We start from the raw sequence: 21,347 nt of genomic DNA on the forward strand, positions 1-21,347 counted from the left end.
TCTTTCTTTTTAAGGGCCTCCAGAGAAGCCAGAGCAAATTCCCGTGGAGAGCCGCTCCTGTGTCCTCATCCGGCGCGATTTGGTAGCGCTTCCGGCGAGTCTGATTAGCCAGATCGGTTACCGCTGCCACCCGAAACTCTACTCGGAAGGCGATCCTGGAGAAAAACTTGAATTGGTTGCAGGTATTTACCTACAGGGCCTGCGTCTGGGTGCAGAACAAGTCCCACTGTATGCCATGAGCCCCATAAACATTTAAAAGGAAGCTATAATCCTCAGTTATAACGGATGAAAGCCTTAACACTCACAACCAACGAGGAAGCCGGGAAATTACAACTTAGCTAAAATCTTGGGGTTGAAGTCCAATCTTAGTTGAATGGATTGATTGGAGGGAAGCAGTGACTTTTATTTCAAGATGATGATAATGATGATGATGATTATTATTATTATGGTTCATTGCACAGTCAGCCAGATGTTCAGACCGGATTTGGCATTTTTTGTCTTTGCTAAACGGAGGTGATGAAATTGACTTGCCTGTATTGACTTACGATATAGGTAATCCTCAAATTCCAACCATTGTCGGGAGGGGAAATAAGCAAGGGGGTTGTTTACTGACTCTTGTGCAATGCCATGACTCTTTCGGCATGGCCGTTAAGCAAACCAGTGCAGTCGTGAAGTGAATACCATGGCTGTTAAACCAAATCCGCCCCACCCCATTGACTTTCCTCATCGGAGGACAGCTGGTGAGGTCGCACCGGGCAATCCCAGGCCCTGGGGACGCACCATCCTCAATACACAACAGTTGCCAAGCATCAGAATTTTAATCAGGAACCATTTGGGAGGTTGCAGCATTTGTAAGTGTGAGCACTGACCGTGTCATTTTTTTTCAGTGCTATTGTAATTTCAAGGGCCACTAAAAATCTGATAAATAAAGTAATAAACTAAGATTCGGGTTGGCAAAAGAATTAGAATTCTTTAGTGGCCAAGTGTGCAAATGCTCTAAGTGTACATAGAAGAAAAGATATAAGAGTCAAGAATCATCAGGTACAACACTTAATGATAGTCACAGGGTACAATAGAATAGAATAGAATAGAATAGAATAGAATAGAATAGAATAGAATAGAATAGAACAGAACAGAACAGAACAGAACAGAATAGAATAGAATAGAATAGAATAGAATAGAATAGAATAGAATAGAATAGAATACTTTATTGGCCAAGTGTGATTGGACACACAAGGAATTTGTCTTGGTTCAAATGCTCTCAGTGTACATAAAAGAAATGATACATTTGTCAAGAATCATAAGGTACAACTCTTAATGATAGTCATAGGGTACAATAAGCAATCAAATCATACTAGGAAACTAAATAAAACAATATAAATCATAAAGATACAAGCGACAAAGTTACAGTCATACGCTCATAAGTGGGAGGGGAGGGGCGATAAAGAGTGATGAGATTAATAGCAATAGTAATGCAGACTTAGTAAACAGTTGGACAGTGTTGAGGGAATTATTTATTTAGCGGAGTGATGGTGTTGGAGGAAAACTGTCCTTGTGTCTAGTTGTTCTGGTGTGCAGGGCTCTATATAAGAATTTCCTTCTTCCTCTAACTGGCCTCTGCTTTTAAATTCTGTGCTTGGCCTTCCAAGGAAGGTGTCCCTCAAGGCTTGGGAACAAGGAGCTTCCCTCAGTAATACTTTCAAACGGTGTAATTGCTCTGCTGGGAATTATTGATTTATTTATTTTTTAAAAGTATCTAATTGAATTTCTTCATACGGCCTTCATCCTTAGCCTCTCTCCCTTTTTCCTGCTCCTCCTCCTTTTTCCCAGGTTCTGGGGTTTACATCACTCGAGGACAGCTCATGAATTGTCACCTCTGTGCAGGTGTGAAACACAAAGTCCTCCTTCGACGCCTCCTGGCCACGTTCTTCGACAGGTAGGATGGCCGCGTCACCTGCGCTGCTCCTTCATTTTTGGGGCTGGGTAAAAAATACTTTCCAGAAAAAGGAATGGCAAAATTTTTTTTGTGGGATTAGAGCAGAGCCCAGAAGAACCATTCCGAAACCAAGAAATGTTTTCATTTTTATTTCTGTGTATTCATTTGTATCCCTGCTTTCATAGTTTTACAATAGCTCAAGGCAGTGAACTCATCCAACACGCCTTCCACCTCCTATTTTCCCCAGCAAAAGTCACTCAGTTGGCTTTCATGCCTTAGGCAGGACTAGAACTCACGGTCTCCTGGTGATTGGCCCAGAGTCACTCAGCTGACTTTCATAGCTAAGGCACTACTGCATTGGGTGCCATGTTTAAACTGGGTTAGGGTGGATTAGGATCTGCTTGGAACTCTCCAGCTCTTTTGTCCAGCAGTGGGAGATAATGGCTTGTTGGAGATTTTGTTCTGAAGTCAGAGAGGTGAAATTGCAACGCCCAGAATTCCCCAACCAGCAAGGCTTGCTGTAAATTGAGGTTTACTGGCAAGGAAGCATATATTCCTGAGGTTTTTTCCCCCCCCCCCTGCTTCTTTTGGAAACAGGAACACGTTGGCCAACAGCTGTGGAACAGGAATTCGTTCTTCCACCAGTGACCCCAGCCGGAAACCCCTCGAGAGCCGGGTGCTCAATGCTGTGAAATGTAAGTAGGAGGATACGAGTGGCCCTTTGGGCCAAGCTAGGCGGGGACAGGGAGCAGATAGGTGGGTGGGTGGATTGGATGGATGGATTGATTGGATAGATAGATAGATAGATAGATAGATAGATAGATAGATAGATAGATAGATAGATAGATAGATAGATATAGATAGATAAATAGAGTAATAGATAGATAGATAGACAGATAGATAGATAGATAGATAGATAGATAGATAAATACATAGATATAGAGAAGAATAGATAGATAGACAGATATAGTAATAGATATAGAGTAGATAGATAAATAGATAGATATAGATAGATAAATAGAGTAATAGATAGATAGATAAATATAGATAGATAGATAGATAGATAGATAGATAGATAGATAGACAGTTATAGTAATATAGAGTAGGTAGATAGATAGATAGATGATAGATAGACAGATAGATAGATAGATAGATGATAGATAGATAGATAGAGATACTGTTGATTAGATAGATAGATATAGATTGGGTAGATAGATGGATGGATGACAGATGGATGAGCAGGCTTTCCAGAACAGATTCCGAAGATATACCTACCATCACCATCTAGACAACCAGAACTCTCCTCAAAGCTCTTTCATGCCCTTGATTTCCTGATCCTCGCTTATCGGACGCTGACTGAGGGGGAACCTCACCTGGCCGTAACCTTGCCCAACCCGCCCCGTAGCCACCCTAGCAGCCTCTTCCCGCCCTTGGCTAAACCCTCCCCCCTTCCCCTGTCTTTGCAGTGTATTGTCAGAATTTTGCCCCCAGTTTCAAGGAGAGCGAGATGAATGTCATCGCGGCCGACATGTGCACGAACGCCCGCCGAGTGCGCAAGCGATGGCTTCCCAAGATCAAGTCCATGCTGCCCGAGGGGATGGAGATGTACCGCTCCGTCATGGGCTCCACCACCGCCAACGTCCTCCTGGACCCCGAATTCCAGCCTTCCAGCGCCCAGATGTTCGAGCAACGGATCTATGCGGAAAGGAGAGGGGATTCTGGGACGATTGTAGCCCTCAGAACTAACACAGTGACGGTCGACCAGAGCAACGGGACGGGCCCCTTGTTTGAGCCGAGCGAGGAGGGTGAAGGGGCCAGTTCCGTCATCCAGGAGTCGGCCGGCCCAGAAGCCCTGGCTTCCGATACCCAAAGCACCTCACAGCCCTTCGAAGAAGGATCGGGGTCCCCCAGCCGGCCGGAAACCCCTGCGGGGCGGCCGGAGGCGACTTACGGGGCCCCCTTATGAACCAGACCGCCGAGGGTGGGCCGTCACTCTCTGGAAGGATCTGTAACCCTAAAGCTGCTTGCATGTTCTTATTAATTACAGAAGAAAACAAACAAACAAAACACCCCCATACGATCAAACCATTTACCTACTGAACTGCTACCGTTGCCTGAGAAAAATTTTGATTTTTGAGTCTGCTCGTGTTTAGGACCGATGAAGGCGCCACCCAGTGGGAAGAGGCCCTTCCCCCCCCAGATTGGTACAGAAAGGAGTAGCAGGGGCTCCTTCTCCCCCACTCCCCCAAAAAAAATAAGGAAGGAGGGAGGCTATATTCACCCCCACCGCCGTCCTGTTCACCAGCCACCTGGGCTCGCGAGAACTTAGTTGTGATCATGATCCTGGTTTGATTCGGTTCAGTTTTGGTGTAGGTTGCTTGCCTCGGATCTCCGGGTTGAACCCTTGCATGGTTGAGCAACATGGGAGGAAACACCCCCACCAACCCCTACTGTAGTAAACGGGGAGCTACGTCCCCCCCACAACTATGGGCATATCTTTCCTTTCCGTCATTCTTCTCCTCCAACTTGGTCGTCCGGCTTTCCACTCTTCCCACACGCGTTTTCTCCTTCCCTGGTTCCTGGAGAGCCGGGAGGAAACCAACCTGGGTCTGGTGGTCTCCTGGCAGGCTTGCCAAGGAAATCGCTGGCTCCTTTCCGTTGGCGAGGAAGCATTCTGGGCCTTCTGAGTTTGAAGGTAGCTTGAGATAATCTAGGTTTTCTATCTGGTGCGTGGTCACTTTAAGCACGGCGGACTTCAACTCCCAGGATTCCCCAGCCAGCATGGAATTCTGGGAGTCGGAAGTCCCATCTGATGGATCCAAAAGCAATTTGAAACGATGCCTCTGACCGGTCCTGCTTAGTTGCTCAGGGCAAAAATGGGAGATTTTTGGAGGTGGGGGGTGATGTATGGATGGGAACCATAGGCTTCTTGGCTCTTTCTCCTGGGAATGGGGGAGCTGCTTATAGCGGAATGCATGTCGTTTGGCCAACGAGGTTACTGTAGCTCGCATGGAATTCTCCCCCACAGTTGTATTTGAATTGAGAAAGGAAGAATTGCTTGCTCTACGTCGGTGATTATGTGCCCTAACCGAATAGCCGGCTTCGGATTCCCCCCCCCCCTCCTGCCCCCAATCCATTCGGTCATTTTTCCAAACTACGACGGAAAGTCCTAATCCCGTTGTGGCGACTGAGCGTTGCTTTGATCAAGGTTTGAGCTTGTGATAGCAGCACAGCCTCCCAACGATGGCTGCTTTGCTTGGCATCCAGCTTCAGGGAGATGGAAGAGGAGCCTGTCTCCTCTTGAGCATGTCAAGGAATTTTCCATTTATTTTCCTGGCAGCAATAAAGAAACTAGAAATTAATTTAATTTTTTTAAAACAAACACACACACATAGCTGCCTGCCCAGCTTACAACTCTAAGCCCAGCTTACAACGGTGAGATCTCCTCGTGGTCTCCTTTTCCTAACCCAACCCACCTGCGCTTTGCTTCTTTTGCAATCAGCCATGGGGCTGCCCCACTATCCTCCCCCCGAGTAGCTGTCCTAGCTCCCGCCCGCCCACCCCCTGGCAAAAGTCACGGGACGGAAGCAAGTACTTGAACGGCTCAGAATAGGATCCGAAGAGAGCATCGCGTTGCACAGTTGGGATATATTTTTGTACCAAGCACAATTTTATGTACATCTTTCTTTTGTTGGGGGGCACGTTGTGGGTTTTGGGGGGGGGGGGGGCGGGAAGAGCCAGGCTTGGATTTCCTTGGTGGCTTTTGACTTTCGGACGAGAAGGAAAGAGGGAAAAGGAAAAACGGAAAACCTGAAGACAATGTGAACAGTTTTAAGGCAGGGTGGGGTGTTCCCAGCCTCTGCAAGGGGAGGCCGGCCGCTTGCACTATATGACCCCCGAAATGTGGGCCGGGGTCCTTGGTGGCCCCTCTCGGAGGCTTTTCTCCTTCCCAGCCAGAAAGGAAAACGGGGACACTCCCCGCTTCAAAAACAAAAACAAAAAAAACTCTTGGCCATGAAGGACCACGAAACAAAAGGGAAAATTAATCCCAACCTGGTTTTTTTTCTCAGTGCCTTATCCTATATCCTCTCCATGGAGAAAAAAAAAAAAAAGATTTGATTTCAATAGCCTATCAAATTCCTTTCTCCGTTTCCTCCTCCCCCATTCATTCACCATGCCCTTCCCCAACCTGGTGCTTCCATCTTGGGTTGGATTCCGACCCCCATGCTTCCCAGCCAGGTGACTCTGGGAAGGGCATCGGTGCCCAGAAGTTGCTCTCGGACTGTAACGAGGCGTCCCATAGTGAGGCGGGAATGACATCCCTGTAGATTTAACCTAGGAAAAAGAGAAAATACATATTTATGGTATGTCTGCACCTTTATTCTGAATGCTTGACTGTTAGCAATATTACCTGTGTATATTATATATATTATATATATATATATATATAAATACTATATATGTATATGAAAAGTTATATCAAGCACCTTTTTAAAGAAGAGAAGACTATAAAAAGAAAACTCGGGAGGACTTTAGCGATGCCCGTGATGGCGAATCCTGGTAGGATTTCGTCCCATTTTTCTGGGATTTTGCAGGTTTCCCCATCGCCCTTCTCCCCAATCTGTTGGTCTTTACTTCCATGGGGGCGGACAGGGGGAGGGCTGCCCTCCGAAGCCCCCCCTTTGGAGTCTACCACAAAGCCCTTGACAAGTTGAAACTTAAGGTTCCTGAAATTCATTTTCATTCCAAAGTCGGTATTAAGCCATATTCTGGACATTGATGATCATTGGTTTCTGTTTTCCTTTTTTGGTTTAATTTCTTTGGTGGGAAATGCTTTAAATTCTACTCTTAAATTGCTGTAGAAGCAATCTGGATGTTTAAAAAAAATTGGTATCACACACAGCTAATATCTTCCTTCCCTTCCTTTTCCATTCTTCCTTTCCTTTCCCTTCCTTCCTTCCTTCCTTTCTGTTGTCTTCATCTCCTTGTATCCTCCCCTCTTTCTTTCTCCCCTGTTTCTTCTTTCGTTCTGGTTTCCTTCTCACCTGTCTTCAGATTTGCTCTTGGGGGTTTCCATTCCTTCGTTTCTTTTTCTGTTTTTCCCTATGTTCTCTCTCACGAAATGTGTGTCCCCAAGCAACTTGGCTCCAAATTGACCTCCACTTTAAAATATTGGGCCCTTCCCCACTGGCCCCTAACTACAGCCCCAAATTGTGTTTTTCTGCTGTATCCCTCCTGATGTGGCCTTAAGAAAGACACCCGTAGATCATCCTTAGCTTTACAGGCATAAAGTTTTATTTTTTTCCTGCCCGTTTCATCCGGTGCCCTTCGAGTGCAGCCCACAGCATGTAAAATCCTGCTGCTTCTTTTATTTTCTTGGGGATAAAGGCTGTAAAAATAATAATAGTAATAAATAATAATAATAATAATAATAGCATTATTTCTGATTTCTGCAACCTCCTTTTGCAGACTTTTTGCCTCTCAAAAGATAAATTAGCCCCCTTCCAAAGCTGGTTGCATGGAGCCCTCTGCAGGACTGATGTCATTCCCAGATGTAGTTCCAGATGTGCAGGTTATTACAGAGGGGGCGTCCTTCTCAAGGACATCTTTGCTGGACAAAAGGCTCAGTCCATCCCAATTCCTGCTGTAGCTTCCCAAAAGCCATCAGCATTTTTTTTTTCCATTTTTTTTTTTGCCCCATTCTTCCAAGATGATATATTGAATCTCACCGAATAGGTCTAGTTCAAGCAGTCCTGATAGTTGCAGTGAATTTAAGGCTCCTTTTTGGGTTGGGGAGGGGGTGTAGATTAAAACTCTTGAGGGTGATGGGAGGTCCACAAATGCAAAATATAAATAACCATAAATTTAAAAAGTCTCAAGATTCTCAAGTCATCCCAAAGGTGCTTTTTCAAGAGGCAACTGCCCAAAAGTCCAGTGGCCTCTTGAAAAAACACCTTTGGGATAAATAAAAAAGGGAGGGAAATCCATTTAATGTCCACATTCCTGTACTTCCTGCTGTGAAAACCCCCTTTTATCCAAATCTGCCAAAATCTCCTCTTTGCTAGGATAGAAGCAAAATTCACTGGCGCTTCAAAACTTCTCCAAACTTTTCAAGGTTCAAACCTGCTTTCCCTCCCTACCTTTTTTGCACTTTTGCGACCGAAACTGGGAGGGGGAGGGAGGGGGGAAAGGGCAGGGGAGCCCACCCCCCCCAAAAAAAAAACTTTGCAATACTATTTTTTGAGCGTTCTGAAATGATTAAAACAACAAAAAACCAGAAGTTTATGCGTGAGTCTATAGATATTTTTAACTTGAATCTTTGGATGGCACTTGAGTCTTAAAACTGTCAGAGAAGCGTCTTAAGGGAACAACGATGTTCAAAGAGTCTGTATTAAAGTATCCAATAGTACTGTAATTCATGACTGTTAATAATAAAAATAATAATAATAATTCCAGTGCTTAGAGGGAAGTTTTTGCAGTGCTGCCGAAAATTACGTTTCAGCCGTGCTAACTCACTTCTTTTCTGTTGGTTGTTTACGTGCCATTTCTCTCATATCCAGCTCAAGACTGTTACGTTAAGCCTTGATGGATGATCTATTAAACCGTAACTTCATCCAAGTGCTAAAGCAAGGTTTAAAGTCATCCCTTGGCAGAGCTCTAATAGGAGTTCAGAGTGTGGTCAGACCTATTTCATATACCGTAAAGGAGGGGGGGGGGGAAATCCGTTTAAAAAAAAAAATGTGATAATGAATGAGAAAATGCTTTGTAAAATTCACATTTACAAAATAATAAAAGTATGTTGAAAATGACGCTTCTTGCTGCTGTTCTTTCCCAGCATCTTCAAAAGCCGCTCAGTCGCCTGAATCACAAGAGGGACAGGAAATAAATTTGATAAATAAATTAAAGCTTGGGAATGAAGCACCCCAATTCAGCACTGCCAACAAGGTGCACTTGAATAGCACCTTTGTTATTATACGTTTATCCTGCCTTTTAATTATTTTATAAGTAACTCCAGGCAGTGAACATTCCCAATGCTCTTCCTCCTTCCTATTTTCCCTGCAACAACAACCCTGTGAGGTGGGTTGGGTTGAGAAAGAAGGCCTGGCCCAAAGTCACCCAAGATGGCTTTCGTGTCTTAAGGTGGTAGTAGAACTCCCCGTCTCCTGGCGATTGGCCCACAGTGATTATTATTAAACGTGTATGCTGCCTGGACTCTCAGGGATTCAACTCAACAACGCAACAAAGGCATGCCAATAAAACAGATGCAATTTAAAAAAAAATAAAGATTAAAAAGATGGAAGTGCAATGAAGTGAGGCTCGCCCAAGACCTGGGGGTCTTGAGCAACAGCAGAGGGGGAAAGCCATCCAGATATTTTTTTTGGGGGAGCCTCCTGTCAGAAGGTGCTTCTGGGGTCCCAACGTTGCAGAGTGGAAAAAGTGACGCGGCACCGAGTCACCTCCACCTGGCTGGGCTGCGTTGCCTGGCAGACTTCTAACTTGGTTGGTGGGCTATAATAACCCAGTTTCCAAGCTTGCACGTGGACAGCGCCAGGCAAAGGCATGGGAGCTCCTGCCTGCAAGCCAGAGGGGCCATGCAACTGCTGAACGCCTTTCCCTCCTCCTCCTCCTCCTCCTCCTCCTCCTCCTCCCTATTCCCGCAGGTATTCCTGCAGGTGAAGGCTCCGCTTTTCGGATCATTGAACGGCCACTTTGCCTGGTCAGCTGCGCCTCCAGGGTTTGCATGCCTTTGTTGCTGGTGTCTTGCCATTTCTCTTTTGGCCGGCCATTGACCTCTAGTCTAGTTGGTAGGCGGTCTTGGCCCGGGGTGGAAGGGGATGCCCGCTGGGTGCGTCCACCTGCCTTACTCTCATCGCCTCTGCAATTGGTGCCACAAGCAAAATGTCGTGGGATTGGGGTCAAGATGCCCGATATCCGACTCCCTGCCTGGAGGATACAAGCAGAATCCCTATGCAAGGGGAAGACTTGGGGGGGGGCAGCTCTATGTGGGGGAGCCGAGCCTGAACCCTCAACTTGACTACAGGCCGCATACAGGCGCGCGTTACGAGGCTGCAATCCCTCCGCAGGCGCCGGGGGCAGCAAAGGGGCGACCGTCTAGGAACGTCTAGGAATCTCCGGCCGCCTCTCTCGCTCTCTCCCTCTCTCTGTCTCTCGTGGTTCCAGCACCAGCGAGCCTGCAAAGCGGAAGGGGCGTGGCTCCGCGGCCTGGACTGCAACTCCCGTGTCGCCGCGCGGCGAGCCCACTTCCGGCTCGGGGGGGGCAGTCGGTGGGGCCGGGCCGGGCCGGGCCGGGGGCCCTGAGGCGGCGGCGGCGGCGGCGGCGATGTTCGTGCAGGAGGAGAAGATCTTCGCGGCGAAGGTGCTGCGGCTGCGCATCTGCGCCCTGGACGGCGCCGAGTGGCTGGAGGAGGTGGCCGAGGACACGGCCATCGAGCGCCTCAAGGAGCGCTGCCTCAAGCACGTAAGCCCCCGCCCCGGGGTGGACTACAGAGCCCCTCATCCGCAGCCCGCCCCACGGCCTAGCCCCTGGCGTCGGGCCGCCCTTCAGAAAGGGACTGGCTACGGTGCCCATCATCCTCAGCCGGAACACCTGGGACGCCTGGAATAAGGCGGTGGACTACAAAGCCCATCTCACTTGGCCGGTGTGTGGCCTCTTGAGCTGCCCGAGCCTCCTTTGGAGAGGGTGACCCCGTTGCCCATCATCCTCAGCCGGCCCCTTCCAGCAGCGATGGACTCTTTTGTCCTTCATGCTGTGCCCCCCATTCAGGTTGGATTGACTGCAGTGCCCATCATCCTCCATCGGCACTTCTGCCTTCACACACTACCTAGCCTATCATATTTGACCAGCCTGACCCCTGCAGCTCCTCGTGCCCTTTTAGAGGGCGTTGTCTACAGTGCCCATCATCCTCAGCCAGCACTGTGTGGCGCTCCTGACAGGGGTGATGGATTACATAGCCCATCATAACAATGCCCTTCTTCCAATGGGATCGACTGCGGCCTCCCATGGTTCCCAGCCAGCACAGCTTATCTGCAGATCTGCTGGCCCTCTGGAGGTCAGGGCCTTCAGCTCCTATCATCCCCAGCCGGGCAGCCGGCGGTGCTTCCAATCTGCTATAAGGCAATGCCCATAATCCTCTGCCGTCACCCTCATCTCTTCCAAATACAATGCCCATCGTTCTTTGCCTGTACAGCCAACCAGTCCAAGCTCCAAATCCACCTGGAAGGATAGATTACCATCCTCACCCCTTCTGGGCCATCTTCTAGTTTGAAAAGACCCAGGACCCTCACTGAGGACCATATACTTGGGCATTGGAGTCTTTTAAAGCTTAAACAAGGTGTTTAAAAATTGGAGATGGAAACCCTTCATGTAGGGTGGGCTAATCTAGAAAGAAATTCATCTCCCCACTTGCTTTTTGTGCCTAAGAAAAGGTTTGCAGTAACCAGGTTTAAAAGGCCATATCAGCAGAAACCACTTTTGGGGGGGGGGGGAATCTCTGGAGCGAATCCAGATACTGAATTCAGGTCAATTTTTCCTTCCCTTGTGAGAAAAACAAGAAACTGCCTTGTTTAACCGTCACACAGATGTGTCCTGAGCCAACCCTGACTTTGCATTTCAAAAGTTATTTTGAGAAATGAAGACTGGGAGCAGAATAACATTTCAAGACCGAAATATCCCAAAACAGATGCTTTCCATAAAGGGAAAAAAAAAGTATTTAGTTTTTTGCATAGTTTGCATACTCGTATGAAAAAATACATGTGTTTTAAGAACAAACTCACACTGCTGTGTAATATTTTGGATGATTTTACTAAAGAGATTTTTTTTTTAGCCAAATTTCCTTTTTTTGGCTCAAAACATAGAAGCGCCATCCCCAAAATGGGCCAGTATGAGTTTTAGTGAACTTTTGGGGGACACCAAATGAATCTTTAGTTTGATTCTTGGAGATCTCACTTTATTTTAAGAAAAGAGGGGAAACTCTTTGCATTTCCATTTTAATGTTGTTTTCGTTTTTAAACGGGCACAGATTTCCAAATGAACAATATTTTACCAAATGACTATCCCCCCTCTAGTTTTTAAAAAGCCAATCAGGATGTTGAAGGGGATCTTAACAGACATTTATGCAGAGTGGGATCAGTTGATAACATCTCCTGTCGCCTGCAAAAGGTCATCGCGGGGGAATATAAAAATAAACCAGCCCTGACATTACTGCAGAAGAAAGTCATGCAGAGCCCTGTACGAACCTCATATATGTGAAGAAATTCCCATGATTTCTTTGGTCGGTCTGTGCAAGTAATCCTCAACTTACAATCACAATTGGCACCAGAATTTCCCTTGCTTAACAAGCTGGTTGTTAAGTGCTTCATACCCAATTTTACAATGTTTTTGCTGTGGTTCTTAAGTGAATCATTCCCCCCCCCAAAAAAAAATGCAAAGAAGTCCCTCTGACAAGCAAAGTCAATGGGGATTTACTTAACAATCATGTTACTAACTTAACTAACAATTATGTTACTAACTGCAGTAATTCAAGAGACGTCATAAAAAGGGGTACAATTTACTTAACTGTCTCGCTTAGCCACAGAAATTTTGGGCTCAGTTGTGGTCGTAAGTCAAGGACTACGTGCATGCTGTAATTTTCGTTCTCCTCTTGAACCCTCCTTATCCTGTCTTCCCGTCCAGTTATTTTACACTCCCCTGGAAGAGGCTGTTTTGCCCAGGAAACCTAGTGATGAGGAGGACAAGGCTGTTTTCAAAGGTTCACGCTGTTCCCTGCTCTTCCTCCCCCCCCCCTGCCAATCCCCTCCCTGCAGTGCGTGCCAGGCAGCCTTGAAGACCCGAAAAGCGTGACGCACCACAAACTCATCCACGCTGCTTCGGAGAAGGTGCTGAATGACACCAAGACTGTCTCGGAGGAAAACATTCAGGATCGAGGTGAGGGAGCGGCCGGGGATCCCAAGGGGGTTCAGAAACAACACCCCTCCGCTCTGAAATGCAGAGAATGGGAGGCAAGGTTGGACGGAACTTTGAGAGGGTCTCAAATATCAGGGGAAGGTCGCTTTCAGCATCTTGCTCATCCAAATATGGAAGAGTTGGAAGATTACTTTGGAGATCATCCAGTCCAACCTGCTTTCCACTGCAGGAATCCACCACTATGGGATTCCCAGCAGATGGCTATCCAAGCCTCTGCTTGAACCCTTGTGGCAAAGGGACGCTGGTCATTTGGCCATCTCTTACCCTGATAGGAGCTGTCCTTCTGCCTCAGAGTGACCATAGATACTTCCCTTGGTATTTACTGGCTCCATCTTCCTTCTGTCCTTCCTCCTCTTTTTTTCCTTTTCCTTCCTTCCTTCCTTCCTTCCTTCCTTCCTTCCTTCCTTCCTTCCTTCCTTCCTTCCTTCCTTCCTTCCTTCCTTCCTTCCTTCCTTCCTTCCTCCTTCCTCTCTCCCTCCCTTCCTCCTTTCCTTCTTTTCTTCCTTCTTCCTTCTTTATTTCATCCTTCCTCCCATCTCCTCTCCTCTCTCTTTCCATCCTTGACTTTTTTTTAATCTCCCTCCCTCCTTTCCTTCCTTCCTCCCTCCCTTCCTTGATCCTTTTTGCACTGGGCAAGACATTCTTTTTTCCCTCCCTCCAACTTTTTTCATCCTGTCAAAGCAGGAAATTAAGCCAGCCGCGACATCTCATTCCACTTATTTTCTTCTTGTCTCCTCAGATGTTTTGGTCCTAGTGAAGAAAAGGGCCCCACCAGCACCTCCCAAAATGGCCGAGGTCTCTGCCGAGGAAAAGGTGAGTCCCAAGGCCCCAGATGTGGAAAGACTTTCAGTCTTCACAGCTGCACTTTAGCATCTGGTCCCTCCTTTCATCCTTGGTTCACACCACCGGCCTGCTTGGACTCTTTTACCATGTGAGGCCAAAGTGAGCTTTGGCCATGGAAGCCGGCTGGGTGACTTCGGGCCCATCACCAGGGGGCTGGAAGTTCTAGTCCCACCTTAGCTGTGAAAGCTGGCTGGGTGTCTTCGGGCCAGTCCTGGTCTCTCAGCCCAACCCACCTCACAGGGTGGTTGTTGTGGAAATAACGGGAGGAGGAAGGTATGTTAGATATCTTTGCCACCTTGAATTATTTCAAACATAATAAAGGCAGGAGATATAAACAGATAAAAGACAGGCCTCCCATCTTAAAAATAAGCTTAGTTGTCCTTTGGGGTAGCTGCCGGCAAACACAGAGTGGATGTTTGGAGGCGAGGGGCGATGTTGTCTGAACACGGATTCCTTTCCCGTGTAGCGGAAGCAGGAACAGAAGGCGCCCGACAAAGAGGCGATCCTGAAAGCCACCACCAACCTCCCCTCCCACAGCGTGGATCGGAGCGTGGCCCACCACAACATGAGAGACGTGAGTCCTTGGCTTCTCCTGGGGGCTGCCCCTTGGCCCACTTCTCTCCAGGCCCAACACCTGGGCATCCCATAATAGCCCCAGGGAGGGGAGGGGGAGGAAACCGCAGTCCTGTTCTTTGGTTACTTAGCAATCGTTGAAAGTTACGACAGACCTCCCCTTCTTCCAAAAAAAAGCTACTTATGTCCCCATTGTGGTGACATCAACACACACATATACACACACAGTTCGTGACCATTTTTCAGGCACTTGGAAATAGCTTGACTTTACAGCTGGTTACATAACACAATTTATGTTTGGGGGGGTTCCCCCCCCAGCAAAAAAAGTCCTTTGGAACGCATTGAACTGTGGCACAAAAGCGTGTGAAAGGAGCAAAGCTCACTCAACAACTGTGTGATGACCCAGGGTGGGATATAAAATACAGTCCCAAAAACAGGTGAATCCCCTTTTATTCCTTCAACTTGGCTTCAAAGCTCCAAATATCTTTGACTGGGAGACAAAAAAACTCCCCCATGAACAGTTACAAAAAGGAGGACATGCCGTTTTTGAACTAAAAATGCCTATAAATTGTACAGAGTAAAAACAACACAAACCACACTGAAGCAATGAAGGGAACCAGGCAAGATACGGGCTTGAAGATGTCCACAGATATTGGAATACACACTGGGAAGGATGCCAAACTCAGATAGGAATGGACAGGCTACAGATATTTTCACGCTTTGTTTCCGGCACTGGCCCATACACATGTCTGTCCTTTTAACAAGTTCTCACAGCTGCAGCCCATGAAGGGGATCAAGGCCCTTTCCTCCCCCATAGACCACGCCACCATTCACATCTCTTCCTTATCCTCTCCTCCCTGCGTGCCCTAGGATGGAGAGGGGATGGGCCTGGGTCTTCCTCTGACTGCCCAGCAGCCTCTGCCCTTGCCCAGCCTCCTCCACAACCTCCATACCCACACTTCCACTCCCTGTCGGCTGTTCCTCTTCTTCCTCAGAATCAGACTCCACCAGGGGCGTAACAAATTGTCTCGCTTGCTGCTCAATTGCGGTTGTAAGTCGAGGATTACCCGTATTGTCAATTTGGACGCTTCCTTAACAGAGAATTGGCAGCCTCGGGCGGGATGATAATCCCTGTGAATCCCAATCTGGAATCTAGGGAGCAGATCTGCCCCATAGCCCTTGTCGTTGGTCAAGGCGGTAATTTCATCTCAACTCTAATCGAGCTCTTAAATACAGCAGGCATTTTTGGGGGGAGGGGTGGGGGAAGAATGGACCTTGAGCATCACCGACAATCTTCAAAGCGGGAGCTGTGAATGTCAAGGCAGCCCCAAAAGAGGCAACTTTTAGGAATGTATCCATGGCAGAAGAATAAAAAGAGGCCCAGAGCTGGTTTTAAAAGGCAAATCATGGTTTTTGAGATTCTCAAAGGGCAATTTTTTTTAAAAAAAGTGGAGGTTACTGTGCTTTTAAAAAAAATCAATTAAATTGAAATGGATTCTTCCGTCCAAAGTCAAAAGTGCTAATGGTGAAGAAAAGAAAAAGAGGCGTTTTGGAGGGAGTTTTTTCAGGGTCGTTAATTTTCTTCTTCCTTCTAGTTTCAGACGGAGCTTCGGAAAATCTTGGTCTCGCTCATCGAAGTGGCCCAGAAGCTGTTAGCACTGAATCCAAATGCTGTCGAACTCTTCAAGAAGGCAAATGGTGCGGGGAAAATATGTATTGGTTTCTGATGGTTTAACGCAGTGGTCGCCAGCCAGTGGACTGGAGACCACTGGTGGTCCAGGAGGAAATTTTGGTGGTCCACAGAGAAATGTCACCCCAAAGCAATTAGTCTAGGCTGTGCAGGAACACAAGGCTGCGCCGCCCACATGGCCTGCGGGAACACAAGGCTTGTGTCGCTTGCATTGCGAACAACACGAGGTAGAAAGAGAAGGGGGGAAAGGACGGAGGGGTGAACTTGTCCCGCTCACCCCATGTGCCTGGTCTGGCCACCGGGCTGCTTCTTTCCGCCTCTTTCTTCTTCTGCTTTTGGCTGCACCCAAGGGAAGCAGCAAAAGTCTGTCCTTCTCTCCCCCAAACTCCGCCAGAAATGAGTCTTTGGGACCCTGCAAGGCCTCCTGCTCCAAGAGGCTGTGCTGGCAAAGACTCATTTCTGGCAGAGTTTGGGGGAGAGAAAGAAAGACTTCTGCTGCTTTTCTTGCATGAAGCCAAAAGTCTCTCTCTCTCCCCCGAGATTGGAGCTGGAGACGGTATCCTGCAAAACCAAATAAAGAATGATCGATCGGTAGGAAAATGGGGTGGGGAATTTTCCTGCAGACCTTTTTTGGAAATTTTCAGTGCCATTTTAACTTTGAAAGAACTGTTACAAGTCTAGGACTACCTGTAACTTCAAATGGTCATTAAGTGAATGGTTTTTAGCTACCTGAAAGCGGGGCTGAAGAAGGGGTCATAAGTGAAGGACTGCTTATAGAGAATAGCCTAGAGATCCCAGCTGGTCCTTCTCCTTCCTTACCCAGCCCTTTTTCTTCCTCCAGCCATGTTGGATGAGGACGAGGATGACCGAGTGGACGAAATCGCTCTGCGCCAGCTGACCGAAATGGGCTTCCCTGAGAGCAGAGCCATCAAAGCCCTTCGCCTCAGCCAGTAGGTAGCACCAGGGGTGTGTGCATGTGTGTGAATAGGAATAAAATAGAAATAAGAATAGAATAGGAATAAGAATAGAATTCTTTATTGCCAAATGTGATTGGACACACAAGGAATTGGTCTCTGGTGCATATTATTATTGCCATTCATTATATCCTATGTTATCTATGATTCGATGTTCTGCGTCTTGACGTGTGTCCTTCGTCCTGCAGCATGTCTGTGACTCAGGCCATGGAGTGGCTCATCGAGCATGCCGATGACCCCACAGTCGACGCCCCCATGCCAGGCCACGTCCCCGTGGAAAGCGCAGGCGAAGAAGTGGGGCTGGCCGTCCCCCAGGCAGTCAATGGGGCCAGCTCAGCAGAGGAGCTGAAGGACGAGCTGACGGAAATATTCAAGAAGATACGGAGGAAACGAGAGTTCCGTCCGGATCCGCGGGTACTCTCCCTGCTCCGGGTTTTCCCACTCACCGCCCCGGTTTTAAACACCCCACTTCCTGCCCCCAAGTATAATCGACTCTTAGGATTAGTCTAGGATAGCCCGTCTTCTGCCTCAGTAGTCCTTGACTTACAACTGATCACTTAGGAACTGTTCAAAGTTACAACAGATTCTATATCTATACATATCTATCTATCTATCTATCTATCTATCTATCTATCTATCTATCTATCTTATATCTTTTTTATATCTCTCTCTCTCTCTCTATATATATATATATATATATATATATATATATATATATATATATATGTGTGTGTGTGTGTGTGTGTGTGTGTGTTTTCTTAAGTTTTCGCGGGTACTTACATGTATGGCATTCAGCTTTGTTCGGGTATTTTCCCACGTCATTGTAGTTGTGCTTTTAAATATAAATCTCTGTCTGTCTGTCTGTCTAATTCCCTGCTTCTCTTCCAGGCGGTGGCGGCCTTAATGGAGATGGGCTTTGATGAGAAAGAAGTGGTGGACGCCCTCAGGGTTAACAACAACCAGCAAAACGCCGCAGTGAGTCTCTTTAAGCAGCGCTGATTTATGAGACAAGGCAGGATAAGGGCTTGAAGACGTCCACAGATATCGAAATACACACCAGAACTCAGATAAGAACTGTAAGACTAGAATTATTTCATGCTTTACTTCCAGCACTGGGCCATGTGCAGTTTGTCCTTTTAAACAGTCCTCACAGCTGCAGCCCATGAAGGGGATCAGGGCCCTTTCCTCTCCCGTAGACCATGCCATTCATGTTTCTCCGTTATCCGCTCCTCCCTGCATGCCCTAGGATGAAGAGGGGATAGGCCTGGGTCTTCCTCTGAATGCCCAGCTAGCCTGTGCCCTCCCCAGTTTCCTCCACACCTCCAGAGCCACACTTCCACTAACTGTCAGCTGTTCTTCCTCTCCCTCAGACTCCAACAGGGGCATGACATGCAGTATACAGGTGCTCTATGGAAGACAGGCTGGTTGCAGTCTTAAGTGTCTGTCAAAGTGTTTACCTGTCCTGTTTGGTAGATAGACGAGACCAGGCAACTATAAATGACAAACTCAACTGACTTGGAGTTGCTCACACTTCTTCTCGTATGTCGTCCTCGGAGGTCTGCAAAAGGGTCACCCTTTGTCTTTATCTCCTCCTCTCAGTGCGAGTGGCTGCTGGGCGAGCGGAAGCCGACCCCAGAAGATTTAGACAAAGGGATTGACCCTGCCAGTCCCCTTTTCCAAGCCATCTTAGAAAACCCCGTGGTGCAACTGGGGCTGACAAACCCTAAAACTCTACTCGGTAAGTCCCACGGCTCCCCAGGAATTTCGGTGCAGACACCGGAGACGAGGAAGGCGGGCCCAGTTGCGGTCGTAAGCCAAAAAGGAGGGTGGGAAGTGGGGGGAAACTAACCTCCACCCTCTCTCTTTTCTCTGGCAGCTTTTGAAGACATGCTTGAGAACCCCTTGAACAGCACGCAGTGGATGAACGACCCTGAAACCGGGCCGGTTATGTTACAGATCTCCCGGATCTTCCAGACGTTGAATCGCACCTAGAGGGCTCCGGCTATCTCCGCTGCGCCATGTTGGGTTTTCCGCTTTGCTCCCACCCCGGAAGGAAGCCGAGGAGCTTTGGGAAGGCGGCGCCCGAAGTGTGTTTTCTTTTTGCCTTTTGAGTCTTTGGGTTGACGTGTTAACGGACTTTCGGTTTGGTCGCACTTCCGGCTTCTGCCCCGTGCCGTTTTTCTCTCTTTTAGATGTAGTAGGAGACAGTGGGATGAGAACACCGTCCCCTTTCCTTTCGAGTGTTTCTATTTTTGTTTTTTAAAAAAAAGAAAAGAAAGAGAATGAGAAAATGATCCATCGTCGTAAACCGGCGTTTGCCAATTGGGAATCCAACCACTGGAAAAAAATAAAAGACGGCTTCCTCCGTACGCGCAGAGTTCCAGGAATGGCACGGGGTTCGTTTTTGCACGCAAGCTCTTCTTTCTCGGGACGTTTGGTTTCTCCTCTTAAGTTATTTCTGTTGTAAAATACAGAAGGGTTTTTAAACTGACGGTCTGAGAGGTGTTTTTTTTGCTTTACGAGACCCAGCCGGGTTCCCCACCTCAACCAGCCCTGCCTTAGGGACGTTAAAAACCTTTCACTCTCTTCTGATGTGTAGAAAAGGAAGAAAAAAAGCCATTTTTAACAAGATACATCTCCTAAAACATGTTTTTGTGTGTCAGAATACAGCACTGTTCTCCCAACTTGAGCAGGGACAGCAATGAAGTCTTGTCGAGGGGTTGGAAGAATTATCCCTCTGGGTTCAGTTCCAAGTGGGGAAAAAGACACTGGAAACATGGAGGCCAGGGGTGGGATTCTACCAGTTCGCACCTATTCGCTAGAACCGGTTAACATTCTAAGCAGTTTGGAGAACCGGTTGTTAAAGAAATTACTGGGCTAATCCTGTAAGGAAGGCAGGAAGGAAACAGTCTGGTGTTGCTTACAGAAACTGCCTCTCCGTTAACCCGTTACGTTCTTGGCAGGACTAGACTTCCTGTCTCAGGAACTTCTCTGGAGTTTTTTCCCCCTCCTTTGTTGGTACTTTGCTTGTGTGGAGTGACCACTCAAAGTTACAACGGGACGGAAAAAAGTGACGTATGACCATTTTTCACACTTACGACTGTTGCAGCATCCCCACAGTCATGAGAGGCCAGGCAAGGAGATGCGTGCCTCGATGTGAATGATATTGAGTTGGCCACACCGAGCCAGTCACAGACCACCAAGCCATGCCCACAGAACCGGTTGTTAAAAAATTTGAATCCCACCCCTGATGGAGGCTGTTTGGAAGGTTTAATGGTGGACAGGACCGCGTGGCTTAGAGCTCCAAAGAAGGAAGGTCAAGAAGGAGGAAGGTCTGAGATGCTGAGAGTGTTTTATACCCTCTATTGAGATTTGAATTTGAGCTTGTATTCTGATTGGTTGTCAGACTCCCATGGGGCTATGCAGGGGCAACTTTGTAGGCTGTCCTGAGTCCCAAGCTTGGTTGAGCCTTGCTGGATGATGATGTAATGAAAAGGCTTTAGGCAATTCCTATAGCTCTACCTGGAGATCTTGGTTATGTAAAATATTCTGTCCCAGGCCTTATATTAACAAAGGTGGGGGTGAGCTTCTGTTCTCTTTAGGGGAAATATTCTGCCTTTTTAATATTTCCTAGGATATTTCATTTCTCTCGGAGAGGGGTGGATGCGAACTTCCTGCAGATGAACAAAGTGATCGTTTGGCAACTGACTCGTACTTAACGATGATCCCTTTTTCCAACCTTCTGACAAGCAAAGTCAATGGGGAAGAGGCCAGATTCGCTTCACAATCGCGTGGCTAACTTCACAACCCCAATTATTAACAGCTGTGGGGGGGGGGGAGATTGTAAAACGAGGCAAAACTCCTTTAAGTGTCTGGCTTAGCACTTTGGGCTCAACCCATGGACCCCAGAAGTTGTGGCTGCTCCATCACTGAAGGCTGGATAGCCATTTGTCCGAGGTGGGACAGGGCCACCTACTTGGGCCGGATGGACTAGATCAGAGGTCTCCAACCTTGGCAACTTTAAGACTTGTGGACTTCAGCTCTCAGAATTCTCCAGCCAGCTATGCTGGCTGGAGAATTCTGGAGACCTCTGGACTAGATAGAAGACTTCTCTTCCAGCTGTTATTCTGCTTTTCGGGAATTAAAAAGAATAGGGCGATAAGCCAAGGCTGTGCAGGAGGGATTTGGCATCAACCCTGCTGGAAAACTTTCCACGCAACACATGGAAGCCGCCAATTCGCTCTACCGCCTCTCCACCGTTCCCACGGGTGGGTTGTGCATTCCCAGAGCGCCAGGCTGAGTAAACCAAGGTCCAATTAGCCACGATTCAGCGGATGGTACAAACAC

At 47.6% G+C, this 21,347-nt stretch overlaps 2 protein-coding genes across 3 annotated transcripts in view; both read left to right on the forward strand.

The window, feature by feature from the left end:
• The window catches only part of NACC2 (NACC family member 2), a 58,176-nt gene extending 52,870 nt beyond the window's left edge, over positions 1-5,306 (forward strand). For both annotated transcript variants that reach the window (XM_087944093.1, XM_026685865.2), the window contains 4 exons: positions 15-182; positions 1,831-1,936; positions 2,534-2,631; positions 3,403-5,306. In XM_087944093.1, coding sequence (XP_087800219.1) covers positions 15-182; positions 1,831-1,936; positions 2,534-2,631; positions 3,403-3,902 — 872 coding nt within the window. In that variant the 3' untranslated portion in view covers positions 3,903-5,306. The remainder of the gene's footprint in view (positions 1-14; positions 183-1,830; positions 1,937-2,533; positions 2,632-3,402) is intronic.
• A 4,884-nt stretch (positions 5,307-10,190) lies between these two features.
• UBAC1 (UBA domain containing 1) lies at positions 10,191-19,491 on the forward strand. The gene is made up of 10 exons (XM_087943886.1): positions 10,191-10,415; positions 12,761-12,881; positions 13,660-13,733; positions 14,230-14,337; positions 15,932-16,034; positions 16,868-16,976; positions 17,189-17,414; positions 17,889-17,975; positions 18,600-18,738; positions 18,877-19,491. The coding sequence occupies exons 1-10, from the start codon at positions 10,278-10,280 to the stop codon at positions 18,990-18,992; spliced, it is 1,221 nt and encodes a 406-aa protein (XP_087800012.1). The 5' UTR covers positions 10,191-10,277; the 3' UTR covers positions 18,993-19,491.
• The last annotated feature ends 1,856 nt before the right edge of the window (positions 19,492-21,347 follow it).

The sequence above is a fragment of the Notechis scutatus genome, chromosome 15 (genome assembly GCF_049901735.1).
Source record: "Notechis scutatus isolate UNSWTSFEM ecotype Mainland chromosome 15, rNotScu1.2, whole genome shotgun sequence".
NCBI lineage: Eukaryota > Metazoa > Chordata > Lepidosauria > Squamata > Elapidae > Notechis > Notechis scutatus.